This window comes from Trachinotus anak, unplaced genomic scaffold, assembly GCF_046630095.1.
Source record: "Trachinotus anak isolate AG129_WGS33_773 ecotype Australia unplaced genomic scaffold, CSIRO_AGI_Tana_v1 ptg000027l, whole genome shotgun sequence".
In the NCBI taxonomy this organism is placed as follows: Eukaryota; Metazoa; Chordata; class Actinopteri; order Carangiformes; family Carangidae; genus Trachinotus; species Trachinotus anak.
In genome coordinates this window covers 8,662-36,201 of record NW_027273878.1, presented here as the reverse complement: position 1 = coordinate 36,201, position 27,540 = coordinate 8,662, and the positions used below count along the sequence as shown (strand labels likewise).

At 41.3% G+C, this 27,540-nt stretch overlaps 1 protein-coding gene across 2 annotated transcripts; it reads left to right on the top strand.

The window, feature by feature from the left end:
• Nucleotides 1-95: 95 nt before the first annotated feature.
• Nucleotides 96-27,256, top strand: LOC139610972 (retinal guanylyl cyclase 2-like). Of its 2 annotated transcripts, XM_071465154.1 has the most exons (24): nucleotides 96-205; nucleotides 2,057-2,306; nucleotides 2,625-2,855; nucleotides 4,095-4,250; nucleotides 4,976-5,118; nucleotides 5,493-5,648; nucleotides 7,209-7,358; nucleotides 8,572-8,791; nucleotides 8,972-9,047; nucleotides 10,420-10,504; nucleotides 10,775-10,891; nucleotides 10,993-11,076; nucleotides 15,403-15,579; nucleotides 15,836-15,989; nucleotides 21,704-21,847; nucleotides 21,929-22,077; nucleotides 22,210-22,373; nucleotides 23,796-23,919; nucleotides 24,017-24,085; nucleotides 24,289-24,463; nucleotides 24,568-24,666; nucleotides 24,784-24,869; nucleotides 25,045-25,130; nucleotides 25,671-27,256. In XM_071465154.1, the coding sequence occupies exons 2-24, from the start codon at nucleotides 2,066-2,068 to the stop codon at nucleotides 25,756-25,758; spliced, it is 3,174 nt and encodes a 1,057-aa protein (XP_071321255.1). In that variant the 5' UTR covers nucleotides 96-205; nucleotides 2,057-2,065; the 3' UTR covers nucleotides 25,759-27,256. The 2 variants fall into 2 exon arrangements, with proteins under 2 accessions (XP_071321255.1, XP_071321254.1); XM_071465153.1 differs by lacking the exon at nucleotides 96-205 and having other exon boundaries at nucleotides 1,957-2,306.
• The last annotated feature ends 284 nt before the right edge of the window (nucleotides 27,257-27,540 follow it).

Below are 27,540 nucleotides of genomic sequence, written 5' to 3'. Positions count from 1 at the left end.
CTGCTGAACTGCAAACAAGATTAAACTAAAGTCTCTCTCTCTCTCTCGCTCTCTCTCTCTCTCTCTCTCTCAATGTCTGTCTATGTTTCTCTATCATTCTCTCTCTTGTTTGACCTGACATCAGCACTTTGTTGCTGCTCATTTATGAGTTTGAGGATTTTCTTCTTGTTTCCTCTGAAGATGAAGATGAACCTCTGAGACAAAGGTAAACACTGTGTGTGTGTGTGTGTGTGTGTGGTGGTGGGTTGGATCAGTTTTAGGTTAAGTTTAGACATTTAGTTGTGATAGTTAAGATCAGGGTAGGGGCACTTGATGGAGTCAGTTTGTTTCTTGTAGAATCTGATTCATGTGAAACAGTTTCACACATCAGAGCAAGGTAGAAACCAGTAGAAAACCCTAACCCTGTTTCAGATGGTTAGGGTTAGGGTTAGGGTTAGCTGCAGCTGCAGACTGAACAAGACCACATGAACCTGAATGTCAAAGAGCTGCTGTGTATCAGTCACAGGCTGCATTGATCGGATTGATGAGGTCAGTCAGTTTGATCATATTGATTGGATTAAACCTTTTAACACTCATCAGCTTTGATCAGCTGATCAACTTGTCAGTCAAACTGTGACCTCCTGCTGCTGTGATGTCCTCATATAGGTCATAAACCAGTTGTTTGAGGCATAGATTTGGTATGTATCATTAAAATAAACACACATGGTATTTTAACAAATGTATGTATTTATTGATTGACTGATAAATTGATTGTATGTATCAGTTCTGAGTTCTCATCGTTCCCCTGTGAACCAACAGTGCACATTGATTTAAGACTAACCAGTAGCAAAATAGCTCAGACTGATTAATGAGTTCACAGTGACATCATCAATGATGTAAGCAGGTATGTTCAGGTGTGGTTCTGTTTTGACAGAAAAAGCAGCCTGCTGCACTGGGCCAATCACCATGACCAGTGCATATATTTGTAAGGTCCTGCCTGCAAATCATGACTTGAGGGACAGAGAACATGTCATCTGTTTTCAGCACTCGGTTCTGTTTGTTAAAAAAATGGATAAAAGTCCTTTAATCCCAGAGGTGTGGCCAGGAGTTTTTTGGGGGGGAAGGTAGGACCAGCGTGGTCAGGTGGGGTCAGGTGGGGCCAGGTGGGAACAGATGTAATCAGGTGGGACCAGGTGGGACCAGGAGTGGCTAAAGTCAGGAACTGACTGTACTGTTGTGTCTGTGTAGCTTTATTAAGGTCCAATATTTTTTTCACAGAGTTAATTTTTTTAAATGTGCTCAGTTTACACGACAGTGAATTCACTCTAATGTATTCAGAGATGGGAGAGCTTTCAGTTAGCATGCATGGTCATCCTCCTATGGACACAGTGTGATGTTTCTGTAGAGTCTTGATCTAACTCTGTGGAAGATAAAGTTTGGTGTCAGAGTCATATATCATCATACATAACATTAGGACCAGGATCAGACTTCAGACTAAGATTTTAATGTGAATGTAAACAAACTGGCTGGATGAAATCATCAGACAGGTGTATGTCACCAGGTGAGTGTGGTGTTCAGGTAGCTGCTGGCTCTCAGAGTGCTGATAATGTTCTCTCTCTCAGCCTGAGTTAAGAGCGTTAGCACTGTTACTATACTTAGCATTCTTAGTGCTCTTTAGCATTAGCTAATGGTGTCAGCCAGCTTTAATGTGAGGGATTACGGGTCAAAGGTCAGCTGGGTTCAGTCTGTGAAGAATTAAATTAAATATACAGATAAATGATCTGTAATTTAATTAAATACACAGAAAAATTGTAATAAAACATAATTTATATACAGGTAAACTGTTACTTAATTAAATAAACTGCCTGTAATTTAATACAAAGTTACACTGTCTGTAATTGAATTAATATACAGTACAGATAAGGGTAGAGGTAAAATAATATATCTAATATATAATAATATTACAGTGAAGAGCCAAACAAGCCACATGCTGCAGAAATGTCCTTATAATGAAATGATAATCAGAGAATAAAGTTACAATCAGATACAGAAACTAAAGATCAATTAATTTCCACAGATCGTCAGGATGCAACATCATAGGTGGTTGCTTTGGTTACTTCTGTGGTTGCTATGCATTATGGAAGTTTGGACAGCGACCTTCAAGCTGGCTCTTATTGGTCCATGGTCATGTGACCCCATGTTCTCCCGGGCGATGCCGACGGCTGCGGCCAACCTGGCATTGTCACGGTTACGGGGTGACAGTGGTCTGAGCAGAGGATATTGGTATGATGTGAAACTGCTGGACGAGGACTGCTCCGCCTCCAAAGGTTTGTTGGGTAATTAACTAATGATAGATCAGTTAATTGACTAATGGTCAGAAATGTTTATATAAAGATTAAAGGCTTTAATAAAATTGCCAAACCAAAAGTGCTTTTACATTTAAACTAGTTTAACTTTATTAAAATCCAGACTGCTTCCTGTTCAAAGGTTCATTAGATTCTATGAAGACTTTAATTATAGTGAATTATAGGGTGTGATTACGAAGCATATTTACTTTGAAATTATTTTTTAAATTATTTTTATTTATAATTTTAATTTCATAATTTTTGACTGTTTCTGATTCTTCTTCTCTGGTTTTATTTCAGCTCTGACAGAACTCGGAGAAATGGAGGGTTATGGCCACGCCTACATTGGACCCTTTAACCCTGCCCTCTGTCACGCTGCCTCCTTGTTTGCTCAGCATTGGGAGGCGGGGCTTGCTTCTCCAGGCTGTCTGGGCACTGATTGGCTGAACCTGCCGCCCATCACTCCTCCCAGCACAGTCTTGTTCACTGTACTCAGGTTCTTCCGCTGGGCACACGTTGGCGTCATCTCAGGTGAGGAAGTGACATCACTGCAGGGGTTTTAACGTGTGGTGGCAAAAATGTTTTACCTTGTTCAATAATTGAAAAAGAAGCTCTTCACGCGTCAGCTGTCTTTCTTGAGTTTAATAAACATTCATGAATGGAGTCACACAAACACAACCGAACAGCAGTACAGTCAGTGAGTGAGTGGCCTGAAGATGTTACCCAGGGCCACAGTCTTATAGTCCCAAAACACATTCCGCAAAGCTGAGATGAGATCCTCTCTGTCACCTGCTTGCCTCTCCCCAGACACAATGTCACAGCTCTGTCTCCACCGAGGTCAAACGAGCTACCCTTATCATGAGCAGAAAGGCAGACGGGCGAGACCTTCACATATATTTGTCTGCACGTGTTTATCATGGCGAGGAAGGCAAGGCCATCCTGATATCTTGTCTCCATGCGCTCATCATCAGCTCATCCAGAGGTCTCCTTCATAGCCATGAAAAGGGTGTGCAAAGGTTACTTGAAAACTTCATTAGAAACACACACACAGTCTTTGGTTACACAGTTTTGCATAGTCACACATGAGTTATATCAATATTTCCCATTACAAATGTTTGCTGGGGTGGTTTCAGTTCTTCTGTTGATGTTTTTATGAAGGAAATTCAGCAATTGGCTCTGAATCTGGAAACATGAATGCTGTTGTTAAATGTTTGTCAATTTTATCTGCTGCTCAACATGGTTTCCTGTCAGGAGATGATTATCACTCTGCCATCATTGTCTTCATAGCACAACAGATTATAATATGTATTCAGGGTTGACTGGAGGCTACAGTGAGTCAGGGTCAGCTGGTTAACATGCTAACCTCAGCAGAAGAAAACAAGTTATAGAAATAGAACCTGAACAAAAGAGTTTGTGTCCACCTCTGGAGACTGATGTTAGTGAGTGAATGAACTTTGATGCATCTCATCTGTGTGAAGCTTGAGTTATGGTTTAAAGTTTGACTGGTTTTCACTTTACAGAGAGATTGATCACAACTGCAATCATTCTGTACTGAACCAGTACTAATTACTGCGACTATTAATACTCACACCAGAGATAAATAACAACAAATACAAAGACAACAGTTGTTTCAATGTCAATGTCAAATCTCACAACAACAGGAGAGTCTGTTTTTTTTTATATATCTGAAACAATTCTTCACATTATTGATCTTATTGGTAATGACTGATTATCTCTTTAGTTCACTCTGTCCTTCCTCTTCATCATCAGCTCCGTCCAACCTATGGGAGAGCACTGGACATGAAGTGGCTTCAGCGCTCCGGGCTATGGGCCTGCCAATTGGTCCAGTGGTTACCATGGAAACACAGAACAATGGAGGACCACAGGAAGCACTAAGAACGATCAAAGAAGCCGACAAGGTCAAAGGTCAGGGCTGAAAGATCTGATCTAAAGAGGTTAAAAATGAACTAAACAAAGAGCAACCAAAACTGCTGTCAGTGAACAAATGTTTCTGGCCCTCAGGGGCCCCAGACCACCAGCTTTACTCCACACCAGTAGAATATCAAATACATCAGGTGCTCCACCCTCAATGCTGTGGTTCTTGTCTTGTAGAGGGACTGCTTTGAACTCCTGAAGAGATGTAGTTTATATTAATCAGTTTTATTCCAAAGTTGTGTTTTGTCATGTTGCTTAATTGTTCATTGAATAAAATGTGAGAAAATAGTGAAAAACACCTCATTATTTAATATTTAACCCTTTCAAACTGACTTCTAATTGACAATTAATTAATTTGCTTGTTGTCAGTTTATTTTGTTTCAATAAACTAATCAATGAATCAATTAATCATTTCATCTGTTGACTAGTGGATACTTTCCTGGTGTCTGGAGGATTAGTTTAAGCCCAAGGGCCCCTCAGGAGGTTAATCTGGCCCCGGTTTGGAGTCATTACAGAGTAGATTCACAATAGAGTTGATTCCAAACAAAATAACCTGTAGCTGTTTCTCATCCCCTGAAAATTCAGGAAAAACTATTGAATGTTTTTATTTTAACTGTGGTGACACTAGGCTGTAAATAATCTTCTGATGTGATCTGACTTTAACCTGTAGTTATTCACATACAACATTAAAACTGGTTTTATTCTTTCTATTTCAGTGGTAATCATGTGTATGAGCTCTATCCTGATTGGTGGAGAGGATCAGCGAGAGCTCCTATTGGCTGCTCTAGAAATGGGGATGGTTTCCGACGGTTATGTGTTTATACCGTATGATGCCCTGCTCTATGCTATGCCATACCAGGTACCTGATCAATCAATAACTTATCACTTTGATACTGAATAAATATATCTATAGCTGACCTATTTAATACCAAACTGACTGATCAATAACTGACAATGTCTCAATTGCAGAGGAGTTTTTATTGATTTCAGTTTTTCTTTTGTCTGAAGCTGTAGTTGTAGTTGTCACCTGAGGAGGCGCTGCTGCTCAGTCACTGAACACAAACACAAACTGACTATAACAGACACATATGAACATTACTACAGTTTATTTATGATTAACATTTAAAATATCATGGTCCCTTTAAATTGTCATATTTTTCAGCAAAAGTGTGCAACACAATGTTTGAAACAGAGTTCTGATTGGTGCCTTGGTTCTCTCCTCTGTCCAATAAGGACACAGTTTTTCCTCAGCTAACCAATAGCACTCAGCTTCGTCACGCCTACAGCTCTGTGTTGACTGTTACCATGGCGTCTGACCAGAATTTCTATGAAGCTTTTCGTCAGGCTCAAATGAGCCGAGAGATCCGGTCTGCTGTTGCAGCAACAGAGGTAAATACACAATAAATACAAAGACAAAACAACTACACAACAACACAAACAATGGCAGATACACAACTAGATAGAAGCAACTAACATAAGCATATTAAAAATAAGCAACATATTTACAACAACAGGTAAATGACAGTAGAAAAGTGTGTCTGTTGACTTGGTGTATCATGGTGTATGACAGTTTAACTGTATACACCCAATTGTATTACTGTATATGTGTTGAGGTGTATTACTTGTAACTGTTGCCATTATATTTTATATTATTTACATAATTTGTTTACTTTTGTAAGACTAATTTCATAATTGGATTGTATTTTATTATTTGTACATTGTTCTATTTGGAGTAAGTAATAGTACAATTGTTTTGAAGACCTAAGGTTGCAAACAAAATCCTGTCTAGTCTGCTCTTGCATGAGTAAGATTCACTGACAACATTGGAAGCAAGCAGCAAGCATGGGCGTTTCAAGACGGTTACAGTGGACTTTAATATGAATAGTTACAAGAAAGATGCAAAGACTTATTCCCTCCTTTGTCACATGCAGCCAGCAAGGTATTTGTTTTCTTTGCTTTATTCCAGTTTGATAAAATGTTATTTTACATGCTGTGAATGCTAATGTTTATGTTGAACTAATATGCTTAGTGCGTGTTCAATTTTCATGGTAGATTTGGTGAGAAATCAACAAATATATCAGTGGCAAGAAAACTTGTCCTGTGTTTCAGGGAATAACATTACTGTATATGTGTTGAGGTATATTACTATTGTATACATGCTTTTTCATTGTGGTGGATTAGGTTATTCAAGTTGTAGGTGGAGTGGCAGAGCCTTCATCGCTGTGGTAACTCCTCATTTGTATATAAGGAGCTTCTGATAAGAGCTTTGTGCAGCAAGTTCTGTAGAGTTCTACAAATGACGGTGAGCTTCCACCTGACTAACCTTCTCTGATTTACTGACGCATGATGCCTCTATAGCATCATGTGTTTCAGATCCGTATGAAATGTTTAGTTTCCTCTGATGACAGTAACTGCGGAGGTAGGACTGAAGCTATTTTCCATTTTGTTTGTGTCACCATTCATTTCAGACGAGAGTTTTAAGACTGAATGACATCCTCATTGACACAACCACCTCCATGTGTTCACTATGATTAACAGAAACACCTGCTTCACTCTGGCATGTACAGTTTAACACCACAGTGATGAGGAGACAATTCACAGAAACAAGTTTTCTCCTGAATCTTATTTCCTTTCTTAACCACTTTTTCTTGACCTTGATGGAAAACATCAGGAGGTCAATAAAAGATGTAAAGAAGAATTCATAAGGAAAAGACACTAACGGTGTGGAGAAAATCTAGGCTACTTGATACTGTGGTGACAGATGTTATTGATGTTAGTCGCTTTGAATATTGCTGCTCCAAGGAATTTGTGGGATGGCATTATCTCCTTTTCATAAAAAAAGAGACAAGACAGGAAGCACTGAAGCTCCTTTCCTCAGCAGTTACAGAACTGGACCTGCTCTTATTGTGACTGCCATTGAGATACTTTTGTCCTGACTTTTGTCTGCAGGTGTCTCCATTCTTTGGGACCATCTTTAACATGGTGTACTTTGTTGCTAAGGCAGTGGAGGAGTGTCGTCAAGCAGGGGGCGGGCGTTGGGTGACAGGGGACCAGCTTGTCCAATCAGATGGAGGATTTGATTTCCAGGGCTTCAATCAGGTCAGAAACACTTTAATATGGACTTGCTTGAGGGTGTCTTAGTATACATGTCTTAGTGTCTTATGTCTTAGTATATATATGACTTGGATGACAGAAGCTTTACTGACACATCTGTGTGTAGGTGGAGGGCATGGAAGATGATGTCCCTGGAGCAGATATACCAGTAGTTGTTTCTATAAATTCAGATTGTACTATAAATGTCAGCAGATGGAGGTCCACCACTGATGAGCTCTAACAGATGAGATTTAACTGATTTAAACTGGTTTAAGTCTTTGCTGTGTAAAAAGATACCCCTCTTTCTCTTTATAATCTGATGTGAAGATTTTTTCAAAGGTTTATACAGAGCCAGACAGGATTTATTAAGAGAAGACAACCATCAGATAATCTGATCCTTGACATTACTGATGCATCTGCTGCTATAGTTTGGTAACAACATTATCTACAGCACCTTCTCCATAATTTTGGTTTAGAAGATCAGATTATGAATCTGATAAAAGTACATAGAGTACTTTTATCAGATTCATAATCTGATTTTAGTAGTTGGAGTAATTTTACTTCTAGAAGCACCAGGTAGAGTTTTCTCCTTTCACTCCCTCTCCATTAGCTCCTACTGTAATACACAACAGACCTTCTATTTCACTGTATGCTGATGATGTGTTGGTTTACATGAGGAGGTTGACAATTCCTATTTTCAGTGAACTCAGGTTCACTCCTGGGATTAAAGTCTATTTTAAGGTGTAAAAATGTGACCTTCACTATATCCACTTATATTAAATCTCAATATATGTACATGCTTCAGTTGTAAATATGAACCTACTAGTGAGGATTATTTTTACAACTCACTGATGAATCTGTCATCACTCTCATACTATAGGGAAATTAGGTAAAAAATTTCATATTAAGTTCAGCACCTTACAGTTTTATAGGTCAACTGATCCAGTACTGCAGTGTAGAGCACCACTGAGAATAACAACAAATTTGAACAAGATAAATTACTCTTCACAGCTGCATTTGGTGCAGTTCTGTCTCGTTCCTCATTAGTCCGGTCTGTGAAATGTAAGAAGTTACAGAGATAAAATTCTGTGCAGCAGCTGAAGTCTCAAAGGTTTTGTGTCAGTTACATTATCAGTCACACAATAAACCAACTAGGACAATGTGATGAAGATGTCTTCAGCCTCTGCTTCACTTTCTCTCTTCTGCCTTTTTTTCTCAGGCATTGTATGGAGGTAAAGAGGGGCGTGGCCTGCAGGCCAGGTATGTGGTGTTGGACAGTGATGGTGACCAACTAGTGCCGACACACTCACTTGCTCTGACGCACACTGATGGGTCGGTCGGAGGTCTAAGACCGCTGAGCCGCTCCTTCATCTTCCCTGGAGGAAAACCCCCAATAGCCAGCTTCTGTTGGTTCAGTTCAGAGGAGGCCTGCAGCGGGGGTGAGTTCAATGAATTGCACAGGGGTGGGAACTTTCTGTATGTACGGTACAGATTGAAGGTCTGAGGTCTGCTGAGCGCCCCCTGTGTCCATCATGATCATGTATGTGTAATGCAGGGGCCTCAGCAGTAAGTGAAACTCATCTGATGTGGCATTAATAATTTCCTGTGTTTATCTGCAGGTGTAGACACGTCAACAGTGTCATTTGTCTTCCTGTTGCTCTGCACTCCGATTGGAGCATTTTTCTACTGGATCAGGTCAACACATACACACACGCACACACACACACATACTGTTTTCAACAGAAACTCTAAGTTTTATGAGTCTGTAGTTGACCACCACATCAAATCAAAGTGAAGTGTAAACTGGATCAGACGAAATAATAATAATAATAATAATGTTGTGCACAGGTAGGGGCAATTTGGTTATTGGTGTATAATATTAATGATTATCAGTGATAATCACCAATATATATATATATATAGATGTTTACTACAAGTAGTAACCTCGGGGCACCACCCTGTCCCCAGGGACCAGCTGTTATCACAAATATAATCACAATAATCACAGACAACGACAAGTTAAATTATAACATGATTTATTAATAAGAGTAATAATTATTCAAAATAACATTACTTGATATTAAACCGATTATAATTCAACTATAACTAAAACAAACATTGGTTACTAACTAGATGATTACAGGCAAAACACATATGTAACAACCGTGTGTGTGTGTGTGTGTGTGTATGTGTGTGTGAGGGAGAGAGAGAGAGAAAAGATGGCGACGGAGTCATGTGAGTGACGTGTTGGTAGGAGCTAAGATGCCCAGACATAAGCCTCTTACTTTGCATTGCTCCGATCCTTTGGAGTTAGAAAAAGAAATCCCACTTTGATTCTCCACAGCTTGTTCCTTGGCTGGGTGTTTGGCGGTTCGTGTCTCGCTCTCTTGGCGATGACGATGTGATAAGTTCCTCTGTGGCAGCGGGAAGATCAGAGATGAGGGAAGGTGAACTTTGTTTTGTCTTTAACAAAGTCGGTGCTCATCCTCACAGAACGTAAAATCAGCTGATTGTACAGCGATCTATGTCAGATCCGAAAGATGGAAAAAATGAAAAAGGGAAACAAATAACAGCAGTCTATGTGCTTGGTCCGCGAGTTGAAGACTGTGACCTAGGCTTTAAAAAGTTTTGGAAAAAGGTCAAATGTCTGCAGATTGCTCCCTTTCAGCAGCCAAGTCGTGGAGAGAGCTTGGAGTAGCTCTCTACTGTAACTGGTGCACGGGGAAAAAGCAATGGAGGAGGGTTGCGGTGCTGCTTTTATCACCTGAGTGACGTCGCCGGGGATCCCTGCTGAGAGTGCCTGGCCTAAGTCAATGCCAATGCTGAGTTTACATTCAAACTCTGATTCGCACCTAGGTGTGAATTGTGGGGGGGTCATGGCACTGTTGTTCAAACAGTCGACCAACTCTGGCTCTGGCTTTAGGAGGGACATGCAGGCCTCTCCATTGTTCTTGTCAGGATACATGGCTTGAGACTCAGGCTTTTGGAGGGACATGTAGGCCTCTCCATTGTTCTTTTTAAGAACCCATGGCTTGAGATCCTAACAATAATAATAATGTGTATGCAGGACTTACAGGAGAGAAGCAAACATCACCAAACTGATCCTGACTCTGGATGACATTGTCTTCATCGACACTCAAGTCAGCAGAAAGGTCAGAGATGTTCACAGTACTGACAGCACTGAGTTACCTGTCAGGTGTTGAAAATGGGTACAAATTAGGATCAAAAAGATTTTAGGTTTGTAAAGTGATGATCACTAGTGCCAGAGTTTGTAGTTGTAAATCAGCCTTTGTAAAGCTGTAAAGTAATATGCAGGAGAAACTCAACTTTCTGCATTAAATTCAATCTAATGTTGAACTGTGTTCATTAACTGGCCGTTAACAAACAATGAGCTGCTGCTGATATTGATGTTATTGTTGCAGAAACTGAATGATGAGTCGATCATGAGGAGTCTTCTAGAAATTAAAACTCCATTCCGTTCAATTGCACGAAGTTACATCTTAACAACACCTGAAAGCTCCAACATAGGAATACTGGAGGTACATTTGTATTTCTACCTGCACCTGCATCTGTCTGTCTACCTGGATCTGACTATCTCATTCACTCACCCTATTGTTCTGATTGGTTATGTTGTTACCAGGGCGACTGGGTTTGGCTAAAGAAGATTCCTGTAGGAAAGATGATGACAACTATCAATCAAAGCACCCAAAGTTTGTTCAGTCAGGTACAAAGCACAGTTGATACACAATAGATATACAGTGGATACACAGTATATACACAGTACATGGCAATATGACCTAAAGTTAATATCACAGTATTTTTCACTTTTTGGATGATGATGGTATTATATCATGGTATGACTTTTTTCCCCAAATTTTGGGAGGAGCAGCACATCTTGTCCCTTTATGTAAATAAAAGTATTTTGATAAATATTAAATACACAGAATGTAACATCCTCAATTGGGAGACATGGGTGAGTATTATTAACTTTTATTAACTTTTTGTGCCACAACAAAACTAAAATAACCAGTTTTGTACCAAAAGAAGAACACTTTTGTGGTCACATGGTAGCTTTAATCAAATTTGTATCAGGGAGCACAAAAACACACAAATGAAAGCATCAAAGCACACAGCTATTATATAGTGCATACTTTACATTTTATTTTTTCATGTTGTGCATTGTAAATATTTCTATATTTAATTATATCTTAACTGTTTTGAAAGGTATGTTTGATTTTCTGAATTGCGATACATGTTTTTTAGCTTACTTTCTTATGTTTCTCTGTTCATTTTATGCACCAAACTATCAAAGCAAATTCCTTAGTAAAAACTTACTTGGAATAACCTGACTCTGATTGAATTAAATGTTGCTGATTAAATGACTACAATCAATTATAGCATGTGCAAATAAAACATTGTGTTTTGTGGTCTGGTAGGTGTAACACATCTTAAAAGCCTAACTACATGTAGGCTACTATTTCATTTAATGAACAGTAATTGTTATTGAGACTGGTGTTTGAAAAGAGTAACTTAATAATAGCGATATTCAGTCTGCCTCCAAAACATGCCAGTCTCATCCAATTATTAATCTCCAGTGCGCACACCATATTTGTGCTGACATCAGTTGTCATGCACACCAAACTCGCTTCATCCAAGCCCCAGAAAAAGATTGCTGTGCCACTTCCAGTCATTGTCAATGAAGTGGATGTTTGAATTGGCACCATTCTTAGCTTTGTATAGCATGATTGCCCCAGTGATATCTTCCCATCTCTTGTTAGTCTTTATGTATGGTGTAGCAGCGGTAAACAATGCCTGAAGTGACACCTGTGTGGTTTTGGGACATGCTCCACTGGCACTGCTGCTTGACATCTCATTGGGTTTGGCACGGGTGCAGATTGCCTCCTCATATTCATGGACATCTGTGTTTTTTTTTAGTGATGGGACAGGTTGCTTGTGTTTCCACCTTTTGCAAGCATGACATGATGACAAAGCTTGCAAAACACTGAAGTTTGCTCCGTGTCGGATGATTTAAAACTGAATCAGTTCCAAAGAACAGAAGTGCCCACTTTTTTGGAACGAGAGTTTCCTCTCCTGTCACCACCTAGGCCTCCCCAGCCTCCCCGGCTGGTCTTGACACTCCACTCCTGTTCTTTTTTTATTCCTCTTTCCCAACCTGTCTTAACTTTACTAGCCTTTACCTAATTTAGGTGGCTACTTTTGGCAAGACCTCACCATGCATTAATTGGGCAGTTGTGCCTTTTACCATACAGGCGGATATAGCGAATGTGTGTTACTTCTTAATCTGCTGTAAGCCATACTATATAAGGACAGATATTCAGAGTAGAACTGAAGCTTTGAAGAAAATTAAATGCTTTTAAGTAATAGGCTGTTTACTTCTCACAGTGTTGACAGTAATGAGCAATCCATGTTGAGGCGCACTATCACACCAGTTATGACTATGGCACTGGTGGACCACCCACCCATACAGTACATACACAGTACATACACAGTAAATACCATCCCTAACCCCATCTTAGGTTGCAAGAAATCTGGTGTCAGTTATCCCTCTCTAACCTTTTTGTGGCCGACTCTCAGTCGTTCCACTTTGCTGTATACAACATATTTGTCAGATAGACTCCAGTTTGTTCATGTTAATAATGACTCCTCTATCATCACTAAAGTCAGCCATGGAGTTCCACAAGGTTCGGTGCTAGGACCAATACTCTTCAGTCTATATATGCTTCCTCTAGGAAACATTATTAGGAGGCACCAGATGAATTTCCATTGTTACGCAGATGACACCCAGCTGTACTTATCCATGAAGCCAGGTGAGACTAACCAGGTAGCCGAGCTTCAGGTGTGTCTTAAGGACATAAAAACCTGGATGACCAGTAATTTCTTACTCTTAAATTCAGACAAAACTGAAGTTATTGTAATTGGCTCAAAACACCTCAGAGATACACTATGTGATAATATACTGACTCTGGATGACATCACCTTGGCCTCCAGTGCTACAGTCAGAAACCTTGGTGTCATTTTGACCAGGACTTGTCCTTTACTTCACATATAAAGCAAGTCTCTAGGACAGCCTTCTTCCACCTGCGCAATATTGCTAAAATCAGACCCATTCTGTGTCTAAAGGATGCTGAAAAACTAGTTCATGCATTTGTTACCTCAAGGCTGGACTACTGTAACTCTTTATTGTCAGGATGTCCCAAAAAATCAGTAAAAAGCCTCCAATTGATCCAGAATGCGGCAGCACAAGTACTGACAGGAACTAGGAAACGAGATCACATCTCTCCTGTGTTAGCCTCTCTGCATTGGCTCCCTGTAAAATCCAGAATAGAATTTTAAATCCTCCTCCTCACCTACAAAGTCATTAATGGTCAGGCACCATCGTACCTTGGAGAGCTTATAGTTCCCTATTTTCCTAATAGGACACTTCACTCTCTAAATGCAGGTCAACTTGTGGTTCCCAGAGTTTGTAAGAGTAGAATGGGGGGCAGAGCCTTCAGCTATCATGCTCCTCTCCTGTGGAACCAGCTCCCAGTGTGGGTTCAGGAGGCAGACACCCTCTCTACCTTTAAGATCAGGCTTCAAACTGTCCTGTTTAGTAAAGCTTATGGTAAAGCTTAGGGCTGGCTCGGGTATGTCCTGACCCATCCCTTAGTTATGCTGCTATAGAGCTAGACTGCTGGGGGATTCCCATGATGCACTGGGCGCTCTCTCTCTCTCTCTCTCTCTCTCTCTCGATGACTTCATGCCATTAACTTTGTATTTTTTTTCTCTCCCGTAGTTTGTGCTTCTCCTCTCTCTCCCTCTCTCTGTCCTCATTCTGCAGGTATCTCTGCCTCTGGAGCAGCAGGATCCAGATCCACCCCTACTCATCATTACTATTAACCACTGTTACCTGTCATTATTATTGATAGCACCATTACCTATACAGCTGTTCCTGGTCTCTCTCTCTCTCTTCTCTCCTCTCTCCTCCCCCCACCCCCCCTTTTTATCTTCTCCTAAACCCAACCAGTCGAGGCAGATGGCCGCCCACCCTGAGCCTGGTTCTGTTGGAGGTTTCTTGCTGTTAAAGGGAGTTTTTCCTGCTCCCTGTCGCCAAGCGCTTGCTCATTGTGGGAACTGTTGGGTTTTTCTCTTTAACAAAGTAAGGTCTTGACCTTACCCTGTAAAGTGCCTTGAGATAATGTATATTATGATTTGGCGCTATACAAATAAAATTGAATTGAACTGAATTGAATTGAACATCAGGAAAATCAGTTTTACCTGACTCACTCCTACACCCAGATCCTGGTCCAAACCATGGTTATCTATCACCTCTTCTAACCTTCTCTAATCCTAACCCTAACCCTTCACTCACAGCAAAACCCTTACAGATGGTCCAGAAACAGCAGCCAGCCTGGTCTGGATCTTCACTAACTCCCCCTGACCCTGAACCAGACTCAATCTCTGATGTTGCCTTCAGAGAGACTTCTGGGTCTGAAGTCATTCAGCCTGATGCTCCTTCTCCTCCACTGTGTTCCTCTAATGAATGTGATCTGTCATCGCCATCCCTGCACACAGACAGTCTCAGTACAGGCTGTTCTGGTCTGCGGTTCCTTGATGGTGGAACGAGCTCCTGAAGTCCATCAGAGCAGCAGCGTCCCTCTCAGTCTTAAAGAACCTGTTTAAGACTCCTCTCTTCAGAGAGCACCTCCTCTCCTCACACCTCTAACACCCTAACATGTCTAACTAGCTCTGACTCTGACTCTCAGGTCACTTCTTTACCTGATCTCCTTCACTGATTAAACACATGTAGAACTGAGTTCTGATACCAAGGTTTCTACTGATCTGAAGCTTCACTGATGTCCTTCACTTGTAATTTCTTTGGACAAAATTGTCTGACAAATGAATAAATGCAAATGTAAATGTTCACACTACATAGATTAATATGGCACTACACAGATTAAGTTGACGCTACATTCATATGACTCTACGTAGATTCATATATTGACCATATACAGATTAATTTCTTAAAAATCCTCTTCTGTCTGTCCAGTTGCGGGAGATGCGACATGAGAACCTGAACCTGTACCTAGGCCTGTTTCTGGACTCTGGGATCTTTGCTGTGGTGGTTGAACACTGTCCTCGAGGGAGTCTGGCTGACCTGCTGGCGGACAACAGCATAAGGCTCGACTGGATGTTCAAGTCATCCCTGCTGATGGACCTCATCAAGGTGCTGCTGAGATACTGCTACTGCTAATAAAACTGTTTTCTAAATAAAAGTATCCTGATGATAAAAGTAGCCTGATGAAGCCTGCATCAATGTGCACAATTCTTCTTCAGTCCTACACTGACCATCAAGCCTGTTTCACAAAACAGAGCTCTGTGATGTTTTATTTCTGCTTATTGCTTCATTTTTCAGACTCTATTCTATGATTTCAGGCTTAAACTGTATTTAATGATAATTAACAGCTGTTTGTGTGTTCCAGGGGATGAAGTACCTTCATCTACGAGGTCTGAGTCATGGTCGACTCAAGTCTACAAACTGTTTAGTTGATGGACGTTTTGTCCTGAAAGTCAGTGACTATGGCCTTCCCATGATCCTTCACTCTCAGAGCCTCAGCCTTCCTGAGGACCCACAAGGTAGAACATGAAACACAAAGTTTTACCTGTTTCTGTATGTTTCATTTAAGATCCTATCAGGACCACTGCTCTGCCTGGTTGTAGAGCCTGGATTTTAGCCATCAGCTGTACTTCAGTGATCTGGTCTGAATTCTTTGAATGTCTTTAACCACTGATTCTACAGGTTGTAGTCCTCCGATAATTTTGGGCTGAATTCAATATGATGTCCATATTTCATCATTTTGAACAGCCATTTCTTTGTTGTATGGTTTTCTGACGGAGTGACATTTTCTCCAGAAATGATTTGAGTCAGTGGATGCTTCAGTGATATCCAGTTTATCTCTGACTGTTCTTCTGTATAACTTAAGTGTTTCATATTTATAGGAAGTGAAACTCAGTGTTCTCAGGTTGTTTCTGATTGGATAAATTTCATCACTGGCCACTTCATCAGGTACACCTTGCTTGTACCTGGTTGGAACCCCTTTTGCCCTCAGAACTGCCTTAATTCTTCATGAAACTGTGGTCATAAATGGATGGACATGGTCAGAAACAATACTCAGGTAGGCTGTTGAATTTAAACGATGCTCCGTTGGTACTAAGGGGCCCAAAGTGTGCCAAGAAAATATCGCCCACACCATTACGCTACCACCACCAGCCTAAACAGTTGATACTAGGCAGGATAGATCCTTGCTTTCATGTTGTTGACACCGAATTGTGACTCTACCATCTAAATGTTGCAGCAGAAATCGAGACTTAACAGATTTTATATAGCATGTGATTCCACTTGCTGTATTTGCCATGATTTTATGTTTATTTGTGGATTTATTGGCTCAAGGGCTCCCTCTCCTATAGGCAGTAGAAATATGCCCCTGGAGGCTATGAAGCATTGACAGTGAGAGATGTGCCCGATGTGAGTGGCTGAGCACAGCACGGAGTGCAAATATTGTGTAATTATGTCTCTATGTACCATGTATGAACATATATGTGCACTGTGAATTGTAGGAATGTTCATGAGAAGTGTTATGAGTGAGTCACTGTACTTTTTAAGTGCTGAAATGTTCAAATAATGGCATATCGCCCTCTAAGCTAGCTAGTTAGCTGCTGTGCTAAAATAACTTGCTGTTCTTTTGTAGCATGTTGTGTGAGACCCACCTGTGATGAGCCAACTGTATGACTGACCAGTGCACAACTTACACAACTTACTGTCTCCATTATTATATGTTGAGGCTTGGCTCTTTGGGATTGAATTATGGACAATCCTGCAGTTTTTGGCCAGGGGAGAGGTTCAGTGACATTCACCCCTATACCAGCAGTTGGCAGGGGCAGGGCCAAGTTTTTGGTCACCCCAGATTCATCTACTGCTAAACCTTGGTTTGAGGACTTAGTGGCTGGTGGACAGGGGTTAGGGTTAGGGAAATGCTAAGATGGCCAATGGGCATCTATGTGTGGTGCTGGAGAGTGTCAGCAATCCCAAAGTTGACAGTGACACTCAGTCCAGTGTGAAGCAAAATGTGCTACTGTCAGTGGCAAACCCCACATGTGGCTGTGAGGGCCACAGTCTCAGATTTCCAGCCTGCCAGACCATCCCTTGCCAGGGAAACCTAGCAGACTCATTTACCCCATTCTGTGTTGCATGATATGGGTCTCTGATATAGACATTGACTCTTGTGAGGTGTCACCTGCTTGCAAGGAGAGGCTGGTCAACCTAATAGCTGAATTTCTGTCAATGTTCTTCAGGGATAAATTGGATTGTGGCAAGGCTACAGGCTACCTTCATTGGATTTTGGTTGAGGATGAGAAACCCTTTTGGTTGCCGTGCCATTGCATACCATCTACTCAGTGTGAAAAGCTCAAGCAAGTGCTGGATGAAGTGGAGCAGCAGATAATTATAAGGAAATCTAGCAGTGAGTTTGCATCACCATTGGTGCTTGTTTGATAGAAGTCAGGTGACATGAAAATCTGTAATGATTTCTGCTGACTCAATGCTTGAACAATCAAAGATCCTCATCCACTCCCACATCCAGCTGACATCCTAGCTGCTTTGGGTGGTAATGCCTTTTTCTCCACAATTGACCTCACCTCAGGGTACTATAACATGAAAGTACACAAGGATAACAGAAAGTACACCGCCTTCATATCACCATTCGGACTGTATGAGTACAGTCGGATGCTCCAGGGGCTGTGCAATAGTCCAGCAACATTCATGAGGATAATGCTAGGCATCTTTGGTGATCAAAACTTCCTCAGTCTGCTGTGCTATTTGGATGATGTTCTGGTGTTTGCTCCCACTGAAGAACTGGCATTGGAATGGCTGGAGATGGTATTTTGGCAACTCCAAACTTTCGATAATTCCTTGGAATGGTAGTGTTCTCCCAGCAGTTCATTGAAAGCTGTTCATCAATAACCAAACCTGTGTTTAATCTGACACCTGGCAGCAAAAGTCCTTGCGGTGTGGGGAGGAAGCATTGGCAGGTTCAAAGGAAGCTGAGTCCTGACGACTGGACAGATGAGTGCAGACAGGCTTTCCAGCTGCTGAAGCAAGCTGTGTTGGACCAGGTCCTATTGGCACATCCAGACTTCAGCAAACCATTCCTGCTCTTGGACGTTTCCACTAATGGTCTTGGGGCTTTGCCATCGCAGGTTCCTGCTTGTGGGACAACTGCTAGGCCATTTGCCTTTGCCAGTAAATCACTCAGTTGTGCTCAGTCCAGATACCCTGCACATAGGCTGGAGTTCTTTGCTTTAAAGTGCGCAGTGTGTGATAAATTCCACCATTGGCTGAGGGGTCATCAGTTCACAGTGTGGTTGGACAATAATCCCTTGATTTATATTTTGTCTAAGGTTCATATGGATGCTTGTGAGCAGAGGTGGATTGCTAAATTGACATGGGAACATGCTAAGGCACCAATTGGGACCATCAAGCTACTGAAAAGTTGGTATAAGTTGGTAATGATAGGGTTAGGGTTAGTGATAGTGTGATGCATCGTGTGGCGAAGAACACTGTGACTAAGAAGAAAACTTACCTGTACAGAAGTGTTATGAGTCCCTGTACTTTTTAATTGCTGAAATGTTCAAATAATGGCATATTACACTCTAAGCTAGCTAGTTAGCCACTGTGTTAAAATAACTTGCTGTTTTTTTTATAGCATGCTGTGTGAGAGCCGCTTGTAACAAGCCAACTGTATGATTGAACAGTACATACTCTGTTCCTGTCAAGACAATAAACCGTGGCACACAAAGACAGCAAGCCTCCTGCTCCTCATTCTCCACACACACACGCAGAGTCGAGGGGTTGCTGGAATCCGCCAGTTACACTGAAGTGCAGCTAAGCGTGGTTACACAGACAACGTTTTTCCAATCCTCTATTGTCCAGTTTTGGTGACCCTGTGTGAACTGTAGCCCAGTTTCTGTTAGCTGACAGGAGTGGCACCCTGTGTGGTCTGCTGCTGCTGTAGCCCATCTACCTCAAAGTTCAATGTGTTGTGCATTCAGAGATGCTCTTCTGCATACCTTGGTTGTAACAAGTGGTTATTTGAGTTACTGTTGCCTTCCTATCAGCGCAAAGCAGTCTAGCCATTCTCTGCTGACCTCTGGCATCAACAAGGCATTTTCTCCCAGAGAACTGCCGCTCACTGGATATTTTCTCTTTTTCAGACCATTCTCTGTAAATCCTAGAGATGGTTGTATGGGGAAATCCCAGCAGATTAGCAGTTTCTGAAATACTCAGACCAGCCCATCTGGCACCAACAACCATGCCACGTCACATCACGTCAAGTCACTTAAATCATCTTTCTTCCCCATTCTGATGCTCGGTTTGAAATTCAGCAGGTCATCTTGACTATGTCTACATGCCTAAATGGATTGAGTTGCTGCCATGTTATTGCCTAATTTCATTTACCAGCATTTGAACAGGTGTACTTAATAAAGTGATCAGTGAGTGTATATATTTTTGTTCGTATCTACAGTGCATCCGGAAAGTATTCACAGTGCTTCACTTTTTCCACATTTTATGTTAGTCTTATTCCAAAATGGATTAAATTGATTTTAACCTCAAAATTCTACACACAATACCCTATAATGACAAAGTGAAAAACATTTGCTTGAAATTTTTGCAAATATATTTTAAAAATAAAAAACAAAAAAAAAAATCACATGTACATAAGTATTCACAGTCTTCGCGATGACACTCAAAATTGAGCTCACGTGCATCCTGTTTCCACTGATCATCCTTCAGATGTTTCTACGACTTGATTGGAGTCCACCTGTGGTAAATTCAGTTGATTGGACATGATTTGGAAAGGCACACACCTGTCTATATAAGGTCCCATAGTTGACAGTGCATGTCAGAGCACAAATCAAGCCATGAAGTCCAAGGAATTGTCTGTAGACCTCTGAGACAGGATTGTATCGAGGCACAGATCTGGGGAGGGTACAGAAACATTTCTGCAGCATTGAAGGTCCCAATGAGCACAGTAGCCTCCATTATCCGTAAATGGAAGAAGTTTGGAACCACCAGCACTCTTCCTAGAGCTGGCCGCCCGATCAATCTGAGCGATCAGGGCAGAAGGGCCTTAGTCAGGGAGGTGACCAAGAACCCGATGGTCACTCTGACAGTGCTCCAGCGTTGCTCTGTGGAGAGGGGAGAACCTTCCAGATGGACAATCACTTCTGCTGCACTCCACCAATCAGGCCTGTATGGTAGAGTGGCCAGACGGAAGCCACTCCTCAGTAAAAGGCACATGACAGCCCGCCTAGAGTTTGCCAAAAGGCATCTGAAGGACTCTCAGACCATGAGAAACAAAATTCTCTGGTCTGATGAAACAAAGATTGAACTCTTTGGACTGAATGCCAAGCGTCATGTCTGGAGGAAACCAGGCACCACTCATCACCTGGCCAATACCATCCCTACAGTGAAGCATGGTGGTAGCAGCATCATGCTGTGGCGATGTTTCTCGGCAGCAGGAACTGGGAGACTAGTCAGGATTGAGGGAAAGATGAATGCAGCAATGAACAGAGACGTCCTTGATGATAACCTGCCCCAGAGCGCTCTGGATCTCGGACTGGGGCGAAGGTTCATCTTCCAACAGGACGACGACCCTAAGCACACAGCCAAGATAACAAAGGAGTGGCTTGGGGACAATTCTGTGAATGTCCTTGAGTGGCCCAGCCAGAGCCCAGACTTGAAACCAATTGAACATCTCTGGAGAGATCTGAAAATGGCTGTGCACCGACGCTCCCCATCCAACCTGATGGCGCTTGAGAGGTTCTGCAAAGAAGAATGGGAGAAACTGCCCAAAAATAGGTGTGCCAAGCTCGTAGCATCATACTCAAAGAGACTTGAGACTATAATTGCTGCAAAAGGTGCTTCAACAAAGTATTGAGCAAAGGCTGTGAATACTTATGTACATGTTATATTTTTGTTTTTTATTTTTAATAAATTTGCAAAGGTTTCAAGCAAACTGTTTTCACCTTGCCATTATGGGGTACTGTGTGTAGAATTTTGTGGTAAAAATGAATTTAATCCATTTTGGAATAAGGCTGTAACATAACAAAATGTGGAAAAAGTGAAGCACTGTGAATATTTTCCAGATGCACTGTATGTAATAATTATTCATTCTTTATTTCATTAGCTGACATTAAAATTAACGTTTTCCACACAAAAGTTAAAAATGAACTTTAGAGTTGAAAAATCAAAAGAAAATCTCTCTCCACATTACTCTGTCCTCCCCCCCCAGAGCTCCTGTGGATGGCTCCAGAGCTTTTAAGGAATCCAGTCAGAGGAGGCTCGTTTGCTGGAGACGTTTTCAGTTTCTCCATCATCATACAGGAAGTGATTTCACGAATGCTGCCATATGCCATGATGGACATGCCTGCCCAGGGTAAGACAGGATGTCTGTCTGACCATTTGTCTATCTACATGTTTGTCTGACCACCTGTCTCCCCACCTGTCTGTCTATCAGAGATCGTGGAGCGTCTGAAGCAGCCATCTCCTCTCTGCAGACCTGTGGTTTCGGTGGACGAAGCTCCAGCTGAGTGTCTCAGTCTAATGAACGAATGTTGGAATGAAGATCCAAGTAAGAGGCCAAGCTTCGATGACATTTTCAAACAGGTGAGATGAGCTTCCACCTGCTGGCTGATGTGAGGAACTGCAGAACAAAAACACATCTGTGTTTTACCTTAAATCTTTCTTGACATTTCAGACATATTTTCTGTCCTGTGTTTTACGTTTGTATGTTTGCAGTTTCGGGGCATTAACAGAGGAAAGAGGGCGAACATCATCGACTCCATGTTGCGGATGTTGGAGCAGTACAGTTCAAACCTGGAGGATTTGATCCGAGAACGAACAGATGAACTAGAAGTTGAGAGAAACAAGACAGAGAAACTGGTCGGACAGCTCCTGCCTAAGTAAGACATATTTCATTTAACACCAAAATAATAAATAACACTAACCATCAGAGCAAACTTCCAGAGAAACAGAGGCTACAGAACTTCATTCACAGTCCTCCTGTTTTTAAGTTTCCTTTGGTCTCACAATTTTTCAGAGACATCATGATACACTGGAGACAGAAGATGATCAAAGCTGATCAAGCTGCTTCTTTAAAGCTCCATACAGTCTAATGTATGTGGCCTGTATTCAGAAACTGAACCTTAAAATGAGCCTTCAGGACTTCTGGAATTTTGTGATGTCACAACAAAGCACCACCCGCTTTTGTTTTTATTAGACTGTAGTGTTTTGTTTATCTCCAATGTTCCGTTGAGTTTCTTCTTATAATAATAGTTAACTTTCTTTTTGTGTTACAAGTTGAAAACATCTGTAAACCTACTCACAAAGGGATGAAATCCAGCCTTTTCACAGCTTTGTCTCTGTAGCAGCTGCTCAGGCAAAGTATATTTCCACCATGAGTTTTCCATACAGTGCTGTCTCGCTGCCGTTGACATTTTGCAGGGAAAACTTAGAAATATACCGTTAATCAGAATTATTGTGCTGAATAATTTAAGACTCAGCAAAATAAAGGTGTGATGGACAAACTAATTTGAAGAGGGAATTACAGTAAACAACAAAGATCACATGTTAAAAAACTCAAAGTTACAGACACAGGAAATTATATTACTACACACTAACAAAGACTGACACAACAAGCAATAACTAAAATGGAGCTACAGTGAGGGAAAATATACAGCTGAATAAATAAATATGCAGCTGATAAATGTTCGATATAAATTTTTCATACCTACAACTGCTCTGAGCACATTGTCAAGCAGAGGCAGGAAGTCATGTTTAATTCTATTACCTCTGAAAAAGGAAGTAATTACAATAAATCGAAGTCTATCCTGATCTTAAGGTGATTTCAAAGACCAAACACCAAATGTTTATCTCTAATGTTTATTTATATAAATGTTTAACAGACACACAACAACCTGTTAACAGGAGTAAAAATACAACTACAAACATAAACTAGTAAGAACAATAATAAGGTTATCACATGATATTATTTGGGTTTAAAGGCTTTCACTATGCTGCTAGATGATCCATCAGTTAGCACCAGAACCAGATCTGAGGCTTCACACAAAATCCACCCAAAACAATTTAGTTGAATTTGAATGTCTGTTCAGCTTAGAAAATATAAATCGTGGGACTGAAAGTGAAGGGAGGGAGGGAGGATGGAGGTTGCTGGACTGACCTGAGGCATCAGTGGACCAGCCCTGTGTGTGTGTGTGTCTGTCATTTCAGGTGCTGTATACATGGTCTGGGCCTGGGCTTCAACTCTCAGTGCCCTGGATGGATTATTTAATGTCTGAATCTTAACAAATGTGTGTGTGTTTCAGGTCTGTGGCTCAGGCTCTGAAGAAAGGGAAACCAGTCCAACCTGAACATTACTCAGACTGTACTCTGTACTTCAGTGACATCGTTGGATTCACCACAATCTCAGCGCTCAGTGAACCCATTGAGGTACGAGCTCCTCTAATATCTGCTGATGTTCTACATCCTGTACTAAAACTACATCGCACCTAAAACTGTGTGCGTGTGTGCATGTGCGTGTGTGCAGGTGGTCGACCTTCTGAATGATCTGTACACCATGTTTGATGCCATCATTGCTACTCATGACGTTTACAAGGTAAATAACTCTTCACTTATCTCCACTTTAAACTTGTCCGACCTTTCACCTTTAATGTTAGAGTAGTCTCTCTCTCTCTCTCTCTCTCTCTCTCTCTCTCTCTCTCTCTCTCTCACCTGAATGACAGGTAGTTTACACATGGAGGGAGAGAGGGACACACTGTGGCATCACAACTGCCTATTTTGTGTGTGTATTATTTGCAGGTAGAAACTATCGGAGATGCCTACATGGTGGCCTCAGGTGTCCCCAACAGAAATGGGAATCAACACGCAGCAGAAGTGGCCAACATGTCTCTGGACATCCTGCACTCAATAGGAGCATTCAAGATCAAACACATGCCCGAGATCAAAGTCAAGATACGCATTGGACTGCACTCAGGTACACACACACACACACACACACACACACACACACACACACCTGTCTCTCCCTCTGGTCCTGTCTCTCTCTCTACACCTGTCTCTCTACCTGTCTGTCCTCAGGTCCAGTGGTTGCAGGTGTAGTGGGTCTAATGATGCCCAGGTATTGCCTGTTTGGAGACACAGTGACCACTGCCTCGCACATGGAAGCATCTGGACTGCGTATGTAAAAAATGAAATCAGTCATTGATTGAGAACTGACCTGAGTTCAGTGACTGATCAAGAACTGATATTCAGTAATCATTTATTGTTGTAGAGTAATGTGTTTTTTGTCTCCAGCCTACAGGATCCACATCAGTCTGTGCACAGTAAAGGTCCTGACCAGTCTCAAACGGGGATACCACATTGACACCAGGAAGGCACAGGTGTGCTCACCTGCTGTTTAGGGTTAGGGTTGGTCACACATTTAAACATTTTTTAAAATGTCACTTTATGGTGTCAACATGTAAAACATGTGGAAGAATCAGGCGTCTGATGTCCTGAATCCCCACCACATGTGAAGTGACACACTCATGACATAGAGGGTGGTTTGTTTTCTAGGTTAAGGGCTCAGAGGACACTTACTGGCTGACTGGACGAGATGGTTTCGCTAAACCTCTTCCTGTCCCACCAGACCTCACCGGAGGGTAAGAAGTCACACATATGATAATGGTGAAAGCATCACTGTTATAAGAATCGTGAGACAAACTCCTCAGAAAATTGCACACATACAGTGCAATACACACAGCAGGAGATGATCAAGCAGTATATGTGTATAAAATGATTAGGTGGAACAGGTCAGACCTGTTAACACATTTATGATGTGACAAAGATGGCAACAACCCCCGGAACTGGTTTAAGGGTGTATGGTGGGTTTTCTCAGTTTGAGGTTTCAAAGACAAACATCTTTGTATTACTTTGCCCAGCCTTTGGAGGTTTCAGCTGGTCCGCAGGTTTGTCCTGAGCTGTAATAAAACATGAAAAGTTGGGTTGAGGTCATGTGACACAGGTGGCCAATCAGAAACAGTGCTGTGTTTGTCCATAGACAAGATTGGTGATTCAGATTGGTGTTGAGTTTGTTAGAAACTAAATAAAACAAATGAAATCTCAAAGAGTTACATATGAGGTTTGTTTCTCACCTGTCTCCCTCTCTCACCATCCCTCTGTCTTACCTGTCTCTCTTTCAGGGCCAGTAACCATGGTATTAGTCTGGATGAGATCCCAGTTGAGAGACGACAAAAGTTTCTGGACCGACAGAAGAAAATGAAGAAATGATGCCAACACACATACACACACACACACACACACACACACTACCTCGAGAACTATGCTTTAAAGGACATTTTATCAGCTGGTGACACATTTTCTGTCAAACCCATTTAAACTGGTGCAGTCCAGAGGATTCTTAAACACTTGGAAATCTGAATGAAGTTCTAAACAGTCAACTATAATATCTGTATGGACAGTGATTTTTGAAAACACTCAGCCATGATCGCTGTCAGTAACATCCCTTCATCAGTGTTATACTCAACCAATCATTTCTGTGCCTCTTATGGGTCTGATACATTACAAGGTAATACAATCTGAAGGAGAATGTAAAGGAAGACATTACTGACCCTGCCCTATAGCTATACATACACAGTGTTAAAGTATAACACTAGTATTTCCCATTAATGTGTCCACTGCGGCTCTTAGGGTCATCCTGTACACAGTCTGCACTCACATGTAGTACATGTGTACACAGTGCAACAGTGTAGCATTGTTTCAAACTCTGCTGCTGTTCACTCACTGGAAATGATGATTGCAGCAGGTGACCACAATTAACGCCCACATGCTGCTTTGCTCTCTTGACTTAAATTGGTCACTTTATTGTGTGTTGGCCCCTCTGTAAAGTGACATGGAAATTAAGCCTTCACGGGCACAGATAATGTCTCCTCCTTCCTTCTGCCATTTTCCTAGTATGAAAATACGTTGGTGACCCCCTTTTGCTACCTAGCCAAGATGGCAGCTGTTGGGGTTAAGAAATGTTCATTGTTTTACACTCAACTTTCTTTTAACTGATATGTTGCTATACTTGTCAATATGCACTTGAGATAGCAAGCGTGAGTCTATAAGTATGTAAATTGAGACACAGTTAAGTGAAACCAAAGTGGAAGTCGCTACACACATGGAAACAAAGAGTGTGGGTGTGTGTGTGTTGTTCTGTCCTAGTGTCTCTGATTTTCTGCAGAGTTAGGACAACACACAGAGCCACCCAGGACACATATATGGGAAATGTGCCATTTTTTTTAGTGCTGTGCATGCTGGGTAAGGTTATTTTACTTTTTACCTACCAGAGCTGTAGTAATCAGTTCCTGATGATCAATAACCAGTTAAACAGTGGTCTAGAGTCTGTGGGCTGTGACTTTATTGATTGATCAGTTTTGGCACTCACATTATAATATTGTTTTGGAGCTAATAATATGTCATAAATCTTTTCAGTTACATATTTTTGTTACTGAAGACAAAGAGTTAAAGAACAAAGTAATGAAAAATTTAGCATCAAAATAAATGAAGGCACGTGTTTAGTTCTGCAGATATTATTGGCCCAATAAATAAAGTCAAAGGTAATGTTAGCAGTTATGATCCAGGGAAGCATGAGTAATAATTGTCTTTGTTGCTGTTTCTTTTATGACCCCAAACATATTTACTATTGTAACCTGATTGTTATTGTTTTCAATCATCATGTTCTGTCATGTTATCAATACATCAATAAAATTCTATTAAAATATTATATTCCCTTACGAAAAATGCACATGTGACTTATCACATGTGAAACAACATGTGACTTATCACATGTAAAACCACATGTGATAAGTCCAGGAGCACATGTGGTTTTCGGATGTTTCACGTGTTGTGTTCGAGGCATATGTGGTTTTCAGGCGTTTCACACTCACTCCTTCAAAAACAAACAATCAAGAACAACAGTGTGGCTCACTGATGACTTTTTAATAAGTTCTTGAAAAAAAACTAAGCTCTATGGCTCAGAGGAACACAATAAATCAGGCTGTGATGGAC